Source organism: Crocuta crocuta, unplaced genomic scaffold (assembly GCF_008692635.1).
Source record: "Crocuta crocuta isolate KB4526 unplaced genomic scaffold, BGI_CrCroc_1.0 scaffold70, whole genome shotgun sequence".
Taxonomy (NCBI): domain Eukaryota; kingdom Metazoa; phylum Chordata; class Mammalia; order Carnivora; family Hyaenidae; genus Crocuta; species Crocuta crocuta.
Window position 1 is genome coordinate 3,461,854 of NW_027528417.1, and position 10,122 is coordinate 3,471,975.

At 38.4% G+C, this 10,122-nt stretch overlaps 1 protein-coding gene across 1 annotated transcript in view; it reads right to left on the reverse strand.

Moving 5' to 3' along the window:
- PDCD6IP (programmed cell death 6 interacting protein) overlaps positions 1-9,832 on the reverse strand; it is a gene marked incomplete at its 5' end in the record, with an annotated part of 60,400 nt that extends 50,568 nt beyond the window's left edge. Inside the window, 4 exons of the mRNA XM_077754502.1 lie at positions 273-400; positions 4,279-4,348; positions 6,313-6,367; positions 9,822-9,832. Of these exons, the coding sequence (XP_077610628.1) occupies positions 273-400; positions 4,279-4,348; positions 6,313-6,367; positions 9,822-9,832 (264 nt within the window). The remainder of the gene's footprint in view (positions 1-272; positions 401-4,278; positions 4,349-6,312; positions 6,368-9,821) is intronic.
- Between the last annotated feature and the right edge of the window lie 290 nt (positions 9,833-10,122).

Genomic DNA, 10,122 nt, shown 5'->3' on the forward strand with positions numbered 1-10,122 from the left:
CAATCACTTGTTCTCCCAACATCTACTGAACCTTTGTCATGTGCCAGGCACTGTCCTAGGGGCTAGGTATTCAAGAGTGAGGAAAACCAGAGCTGGTCTATAGGTAAAGAGTTCATCTAAGGATTTCAAAAGTGTGAATCAGTTCATTAAAGAGTACATTACGTTTCAAGAAAATATCTGTGTATAAAGAAACATCTATAAATCTAAACACAAATTATTTTCAATTTAATCCCAGTTAGCGTTGACTATTGTGTAGCTGCTGTTCTGCGTACCTGGTAATGCTTGGCAGCAATTTTCAATCCTTCATCATTATCCAGGTTCTGTTCCGCTGCAATCTGGCTGGCTAAGGCCGCGCAGTTGAATAACACACAGCTCTTTTCATATCCTAAGCTTGCAAGAGCTGTAAAAAATTAGGAAGGAAACAGTTATCAGATTATTTTTTCTAAAGGAAATGGATGTTCCAAAGATAAGTACTATCAAATCTACCCCACCAGCTCTCACAGAAACAAGTTTCCAGACCCGTAATAGTGCCCCTATTTCCAAGGCTGCCCGGCAAGGCATTTACTTCCACAACAAAAATCCCATCATCTAAAATTCAAAAGAGCAAGGAGTTATTTTTGCCTTTCCTATCCCTTCCTTTCCTTCCACCATGCTATTAGGTTCCAAATGAAAAAGTCATTCTCACGTCAATTCTCACTTAAAGTCAAATAAACTGTTTTCCCCTCACCTCTCAAACTTTTATTTAAGACTCTGTATAAATGAATATATATGTGTGCATATCTTCCCCCATATTCAAGCCAGTAAGTCAGCTCTTCACTATTACAAACCTAACCCAGTGCAACACCCTTAGCCCAGCATGTCTCTCAGAAGGCTGGCAGGCTGTGCAGTGACAACACAACTCTGCCCAAGAAACTACACACCTCACGTCCCTGGAGACAGCTACTATCAGGAACAGAAACAAGAAACAAGTGGTGGAAAGTACGGGGAGAGAGCGGCGCTGCTGTGACCTGCTGGCCGGGAACGGAAACTGCAGTCCTGGGGAAAGCACCAGGGCACTTCCTCAAAAACCTGTGGGAAATAAAGTTCCCATGGGACCCGACATTCCCACTTCTGGGTACAGACCCGAAAGCACTGCGGCAGGCACAGAGATACCGGCTGGCCCGTGTTCACAGCCAAAAGGCGGCAGGAGCCCAAGTGCGCACCGACAGACGGACACGCAGACAGAGCGTGGGGTGTCCACACCGGAAGGTCATTCCGCCGTGAACAGGGAGGGAATCCTGTCAGGCGCTACACCATGGAGGAACCCTGAGGACATGACGCTGAGTAAAGTAAATACAACGGATCCCAAAAAGACAAATTTACAGGCCTACCTCATTTTACTGTGCTTCCCTTTTTTGAACTTTGCAGATAATTGCATTTTTTGACAAGTTGAGGGTTAGTGGCAACTGCATCAAGCAAATCTATCAGTACCATTTTTTCCAACAGCGTTTGCTCACTTTGTATCTCTGTGTGACACTTTGGTAATTCTCATGGTATTTAAAACTTTTCATCATTATTATTACATTTGTTATGGTGATCTGTGGTCAGTGATCACAAGTCTCTGAAAGCTCAGATGATGTTCGGCATTTTTTTAGCAAGAAAGTTTTAAATTAAGTTATATACATGGCTTCTTAGGCACAATGCTAGTGCACACTTTGAACAGACCACAATATAGACATAACTTTTATATCCACTGAGAAAAAGAACAAAGCTTTACACTTGAATAAAGTATACTTGTGCTCTCATTCTTAGTATCCTAAAATTACACAATATTCCAATAAGCGGGTAGCCCACGCTTTATTTAACCAAGGCATTGCTGAAGGACATTTAATTCCCCATATCTGCTACTGGAAGTGACTTCAGGAACTACGTCCTGCTTTATTGATGTTGTCTTTTGCTTCCCACCTCTTCCCAGAAGCAACTGTCTCACTTAAGTATCTTCTAGTGGCCTCTGCTCCTTGTTCTCAGCCTACCAATTCCACCTTAAAAATCCTTTTCTTGACCTGGTCTCCCTCTCAGCATAATATCTTGTCCTTACTTCTTTACTTAAAATCTTCTAAAATGAGCAACCCACTTTTGCTGTTTGCCATTTCCTCACCTCTGCTCCACCCCTCAACCTGATGTAATTCCGCTTCCTCAGCATACCCCTAGTGAAACTTCTTTCATGACCAAATCCAGAGACTTCTCCAACTTTATGTGACTTGACCTCTGCCACAATGACTCTGCCAGTGATGTTCCTACCTGAATGCATATTATAATCACCTGGAGGTATTTTCAAGGCTACTAATTCTAGTGGTCCACCCTGAGAATTCCTCCTAGCACACCTGGCATTCTGTATCTTTACATGTGGACCTTTCACATTTTCCCCAGGTAATTCTTTTTTTTTTTTTTTAATTTTTGAAAATTTATTTCTGAGAGAATGAGAGAGAGAGCAAGTGAGCAGGAGAGGGTCAGAGAGAAAGGGAGACACAGAATCTGAAGCAGGCTCCAGGCCCTGAGCTAGCTGTCAGCACAGAGCCCAACGCGGGGCTCAAACCCACGAACCATGAGATCATGACCTGAGCCGAAGTCGGACGCTTAGCCGACTGAGCCACCCAAGAGCCGCTTCCCCAGGTAATTCTAACATGCAGCCAGGTTCAGGAACTGCTGGACTGTGTGACCTCTGAAGCTCCTCTGGCACTCAATGCCGTGTCTCTTTTTCCCTCTGGTCCCTCCGGGATCTGAAAGCTTTTTCTCCTCCTCATTCCCAGGAACCTCTTCCTCTGTCTCGCTTGAATGTGGAATCACCAGCTCTGGCTTTCACACTTTTCCCAATCTATAGGCTACCAGAAGCTGTAGATTTATTATCATTTAATAACTGTTCCTAAATCTGTTACTACCACCCTTGAGTTTTAAATCTGTTTCCAAACACCAAAGAAAAAGTTCTACCCACACGTAACATACAAAAGTCAAGCTCAATTTGCCTTTTGGAAGGAATATCCAACAGCTTGAACCTAGTTATAAATCTTAGAGTCACTTCAACCACTACTCTTCCTTCTGAGAGACAGCCAGCAGAACCAGTCAGTTTCTACTTCAAAATGTCACTCAAACCCCTGTCTTCTCCTCTGGCCCACATGTGCCGCCCTGTCTCGTCTCATCTGTCACCAGTCTCCTCACTGGCCTGTTGCTCTCTAGCCTCTGGAGTCAGGCTTTCTGAAACCACAACCCATGTCATCAAATCCTTACCTTATGATCTAGAAAGTCACTCAATCTTTCTAAACCTGTGTATTCAAACAGTAGTAACAGTGCCTTTCTTCATTGGGCTTTTGGGAAATTCAGGAAGATAATATATGCAAAGCCCTTTCCACACTACCTAGGTGGAATAAGTACTCAATAAATGTTAGCTATTAACATGTGAGAGAGAAGAGTACAAATTCATGGTAGATTTGCAACTCTTCACAATCTACTTTCCAGTGTCTTCATCCTTCACAATCCTCAGTTCAACCTATGGTCTCAAGCCTTAACAATACTCTTATTAATATGTATTACACATAATTTGTACTGTTTACTATGTATTAGACAGATTTTCTATAATGCATATGCTATAAATCATGTTACATGTATTTATTTACTATAAAATATATTACTATTACTGCAGCTAATATTTACTGCATACTCTTCTAAGAACTTCACATGTTTCACTCATTTAATCCTCACAAGAGCCCAAATAAGATAAACAGTATTTCACAGTACGATTTATGCCCCATTCCAAAAAACAAGAAAGTTAACGCACCCAGTGGTTAACTGCCAAGCTGGCACATCAAAAAAAAGTCATTCTTCTGACCTTTGGTTATAATGTTCTACCTGTAACATTATTTTTTAGCTGGGAAAACCAAATTCATCCTTCAGAGCCTCACCTGAACATCGCTTGCTTTCAACAAGCAGAATTCATGTCTTCCTCACCTACGGGCTCACTACTTTGTTCATATCCTCCTAGACTACCTGCTGTATTTCAGAGTGATCAGCTGTCTTCCTAAACTGACTGAATACAGCTGTCTTATTCACTGTTATAACTAGGACAGTGCCTGGCAAGGCGCAGGCTCTCTACAAATATTTGGAAATTACATTAAAAGTTGAGATTAAAAAAAATAATTTTTATTATTTACAAAAAGTTGTCAGGAGAGCAATTTTTAAAACCTAAAATAATACAAGGTGTTTAGACCAAGTGTCTTATCATTTTTTAAAAAAGTAATTACATACCCAATTTTACAGATCCTCCAAAAAGTGAACCTTTATCAAAAGCATCCTTCCAGGTAAATGTCAAGCAGATCTTTATAGAGAGAGAGAAAAGAGAAAATTATCTTACCTTTCTGTATCTCATTAAATATTAGGTCTTTTTTTAATCTTTATTTATTTTCGAGAGAGAGAGAGAGAGACAGAGCATGAGCAGGGGAGGAACAGAGAGAGAGAGAGAGACAGAGACAGACACATAATCTGAAGCAGGCTCCAGGCTCTGAGCTGTCAGCACAGAGCCCAACGTGGGACTCGAACTCACAAACCACCAAGGTCATAACCTGAGTTGAAGTCGGACACTTAACCAACTAATCTACCCAGGCGCCCCAATATTAAGTCTCTTTTAAAGAAAAACCCACAGTGAGGAAAAGGACTAAAGTTTGTCAAAACATTATCTTCTGTAGACAACTAACTCCTTTCCCTTTTCCTGGGCCACAAAAATTTTCTTTTTTAAAAGTAGAACACTGGGGTGCCTGGGTGGCTTAGTCGGTTAAGCGTCCGACAGTCGGTTAAGTGTCCGACTTTCGCTTAGGTCATGATCTCACAGTTCGTGGGTTCAAGCCCCGCGTCAGGCTCTGTGCTGACAGCCAGCTTAGACCCTGGAGCCTGTTTCCAATTCTGTGTCTCCCTCTCTCTCTGACCCTCCCCTGCTCACGCTGTCTCTCTCTCTCCTAGAAATAAATAAAACATTAAAAAAAATTTTTAAGTAAATAAATAAAGAAATAAAAGTAAAATACTAAGATATTTCCAATGGTCATTCTGCCTCAGTAACTGTACATATATTGTCCTCTCCAGAAAACACGATCTCACTCATCTTTACCACACACAATGGCTTGAACAGAATAGGCACTTAATAAATGACTGTCAAATAAGCCAAAAGAAGCAAAAGTTTCCTTGAATATAAAATTAAAAATTATTCCCTGAGGACAAAAGAAGGGTTACCTTTGGGAGAATGAGATAATGTTATGTCTTGATTTGGCTTGCTCTTACACATGTATATTCACTTTGTAAAGATTCAGACTATTCACATTACATATTCACTTTTGCACATATGCTGTACGTATATAGAAAGTTTACTTAATAAAAAAATATATTTCACTCTGATTCTAAAATATTACACATATAAAGATTAAAAAACAACTTACCATCTTTTAAATTATGTATTGCGATCCCATACAAAAATTGCATAACTCTGGATTTGAGAAATTGTCAATGTACACAAAACGAGAGAGAATACCGTGATGAGTCCCATGCAGTCACCACAGCCTTAGCCTTTTGAACGTCTTGGTTCACCTGCCCCCACATTCCCTGCCCCCCAACCCTATACATACACCTTTTCTTCAAGTATTTTAAAGCAAATCTCCACATAGTATGTCACCTGTAAAAACTTTACTACAAGAATGTTTAGAGCATTTTTCATAAACTACATACTTTAAAACTTAGAAATGTCACACAAATTGGGAACTTTCAATAAGTCTCTCAAACAAAACTGTGAGAAATCATCAGCATTTTCAACATCTAGCCTTTAAGGGAAAGCAGATGTTCCTGCTGTGCAACGTTTAATCTTAACAGCACTTGCAACTTTATATGCAAATATAATATGTCAATTTCTAAAACATATAAGCTGAGACTAATACTTCAGTTTCCTTCTTTATTCTGTATAATACAAAAGAAGGACAGCACAGATTATGTTAATCAATCAACAGATCATATTGATATAAAATGCAGGGGAAAAAAATGCAGTCCAATGGTCCACATAAGCTCAGAAGTTACTAAGGAATGACAGGGACAGGAACAGAATTCCAAGCGGCTCCTCCAAAAGACATAGATTCTCATCAGGTGGGTTTATAAGCTTCTAATCTGTATCAAAAGGCCTTATAAAAACATAAAAATAGTGAAGAGACACCATTTATTTTAAAAAGTGGTATCACGTGTGAGAAGGAATGGGTGTTTGCCATTATCATTATGTAACTTTAAAACAAATTAAAATTAGTGACTTACCTGATTTTCAGAGAATGGGAATTTGGGTTCAATAGAACAAATTTGATCATAGTATCTAAAATTTAAAAAAAAGAAGAAAATTTATAATTACCAAAGCATTTATATTATATATATTTACATATATACAACTAGTTTAAGAGTACACAAGAATTATTCATGCTTACTTGGAGCAGCCCACAAATCAAATTCAATCAGCCATTTTAAAGTTAATAAACAATATCTTTTAATGTGCAAATCAGAATTTGAAATGTACACAATAAAAAAAAATTGTGGACAAAAAACTCATACTCCCCACCAAAGAAAATATGTATCACGTGTTACTGGCTAAATGGAAACTAACATCTGCGCGGGACAGTATTTCTTAAAATACTCTTTCTTACTAAGGTAACTGTTTATATCCATTGAGCAAATTGACATCTCCGACAAACTGCTATTTAAGAACAGGTTTACTAACTTTCACCTATGCTTTGGACATCTCCACTCTGTCTCTCTCCATTGTCACACAGTTCATCAAAGCTTCCACCCTGCCCAGAAATAAACTTACGATTATTCAATTAATCTTTAACAGTGGAGGCAAGAATATGCAATGGGAAAAAGACAATCTCTTCAACAAATGGTGTTGGAAAAACCGGACAGCAACAAAAGAATGACACTGGACCACTGTCTGATGCCATTCACAAAAATAAACTCAAAATGCATTAAAGACCTAAATGTGAGACCTGAAACCATAAAAATCCTAGAAGAGAGCATGGGCAGTAATTTGAAAAGATATACGCATTCCTATATTTAAACATTATTTACATTAGCCAAATTATGGAAGCAGCCCAAGTGTCCAACAATAGATGAATGGATAAAGATGTAGTGTGTGTATATATTACTCGGCCATACAAAAGAATGAAACCTTGCCACTTACAATGACATGGGTGGAGCTAGAATGTACAATGGTAAATGAAATAAGTCCGAGAAAGACAAATACCATGTAATTTCACTCCTATGTGGAATTTAAAAAACAAATGAGCAAAGGAAAAAAAGAGAGAGAAACCATGAAACAGATTCTTCATTACAGAGAATAAACTGATGGTTATGGGGGGAAGGGGGAATGGGCGAAATAGGTGATGGGGATTAAGGAGTGCACTCGTTGTGATGAGCACTAGGTGATATACAGAAATGCTGAATCATTATATCGTACACCTGAAACTAACACTGTATGTTAACTAGAATTAAAGTAAATATTAAAAATGAAGTGTACTCTTTCTTAATCCCCTTCACCTACTTCACCCATTTCCTCACCTACCTACCCTCTGGTAACCATCAGTTTGTTCTCTATGGTTAAGAGTCGGCTTTTCGGTTTGTCTCTTTTTTTATTTTTCATTTATTTTTTTTTTCCTTAATGTTTTATTTTTGAGAGAGACAGACAGTGAGTGGAGGAGGAACAGAGAGAGAGAGGTACAGAGCATCTGAGGCAGGCTCTGCACTGACGGCAGAGAGTCCGTGGCAGGGCTCGAACTCACAGACTATGAGACCTGAGCCAAAGTCGGACACTTAAACTGAGCCACTCAGGCACCCCTCGTTTATTTTGTTTGTGAAATTTGTTATTCTGTTTCTTAAATTTCTTAAATTACTGCCCATGCTCTCTTCTAGGATTTTTATGGTGTCAGGTCTCACATTTAGGTCCTTAATCCATTTTGAGTTTATTTTTGTGTATGGAGAAGAAAGTGGTCCAGTAATACTCCATTGCATACAAACACCACATCTTCTTGATATGGTTTATCTATACGATGGAATACTACATGGCAATAAGAAAGAAGGAAATCTGGCCATGTGTAGCAGCATGGATGAAACTTGAGGGTGTTATGCTGAGTGAAATAAGTCAGGCAGAGAAGGACAAATACCATATGTTTGCACGTATAGGAGGATTAGGAGGAACTTAACGGAGGACCATGGGGGAGAAGAAGGGGAAATAGTGGGGGAGAGGGAGGGAGGCAAACCATGAGACTCTTGAATGCGGAGAACAAACTGAGGGCTGATGGGGGTGGGGGGAGAAGGGGAGTGATGGGCATGGAGGAGGGCACTTGTGGGGATGAGCACTGGGTGTTATATGGAAACCAACTTGACAATAAACGATTAAAAAAAAGAAGTTTTTTTTAACACTTTATACCAATATATACCCAATTTTTAAACCTTGAGTGTTAATTATTCTTACCAAATATTAGTAGCATTATTCAAGTATTAGGTTTGGCCTGAGACATTTGGACAGGAGCTAAAGTTGAGGTTTTTTGACTATACACAAAGAATTGTGTTTTGTTATTCTCCCATATTAAAAGGAAATAAATTTGCTGAAAGGTGAAAAAACAAAAACACCACATCTTCTTATCCATTCATCAATCTATGGAAAGTTGGGTTGTTTTTCAGATCTTGGCTATTGTAAGTAATACTGCAATAAATATAGGAGTGCGTGTATCATTTCAAATTAGTGTTTTTATTTTCTTTGTGTAAATATCCAGTAGTGGAATTACAGGATCATATGGTAGGTCTATCTTTAATTTTTTGAGAAACCTCCATATTGTCTTCCCCAGTTTGCATTACCACCAAGAGTGCCCACAAGTTTCCTTTTTCTCCATATCCTCACCAATACCTGCCATTTCTGGGTTTTTTATTTTAGCCATTCTGAAGGTGATATCCCATTGTGGTTTTGATTTGTATTTCCTTGATTATGAGTGATGCTGATCGTCTTTTCATGTATCTGTTGGTCTTCATGTCTTGTTCGGAAGAATATTCATGCCTTCTGCCCATTTTTTAGTTGGATTATTTGTTTTGGGGGTTGAGGGTAAAAATTCTTTATACATCTGGATACTAACCCCTCATCAGATATGTCATTTACAAGTACCTTCTCCCATTCCATAGACTGCCTTTCAGTTTTGTTGATTATTTTATTAAATAAAATAGAACCATTTTATTTAATGTAGTCCCAATATCTTTGCTTTTGTTTCCCTTGCTTCAGGAGACCTATCTAGAAAAAAGCTGCCACAGCCAATGTCGGAGAAGTTATAGCTTGTGTTCTCTCCTAGGATTTTTATGGTTTCAAGGCCACGTTTAGGTCCTTAATCCATTTTGAGTTTATTTTTGTGTATGGCATAAGTGGTCCAGCTTTACCAACACCATTTATTGAAGAGACTTCTTTCCCCATTATTCTTTCCTGTTTTGTCAAAGATTAATTAATCATATGTAATTGTGGGTTCATTTCTGGGTTTTCTCTTCTGTTCTATTCCTCTGTGTCTATTTTAATGCCAGCACCATACTGTTTTGATCAATACAGATTTGTAATATAACTTAAATCCAGAACTGTAATCCTGTTTTTCTTTTTCAAGACTGCTTTGGCTATTTATTTAGGGTCTTTTCTGGTTCCATACAAATTTTAGGATTATTTGTTCTAGTTCTGTAAAAAATGCTGCTGGTATTTTGATAAGAATTGCATTAAATGTGTAGACTGGTTTGGGTAGTATAGGTACCTTAACAATATTTATTCTTCCAATCCATGAACATGGAAAGTCTCCATTTTTGTTATCTTCAATTTCTTTCATCAGTGTTTAATACTTTTCAGAGTACAGGTCTTTATCTCTTTGGTTAGGTTGATTCCTACATATCTTATGATTTTTGATGCAATTGTAAATGGGATTGTTTCTTTAATTTCTCTTTCTGGTATCATGTCATCTGCAAATAATTAAAGTTTTACTTCTTCCTTACCAATGTGGATGCCTTCTGTATCTGTTTGCTGTCTGACTGCTGTGGCTAGGACTTCCAGTACTATGC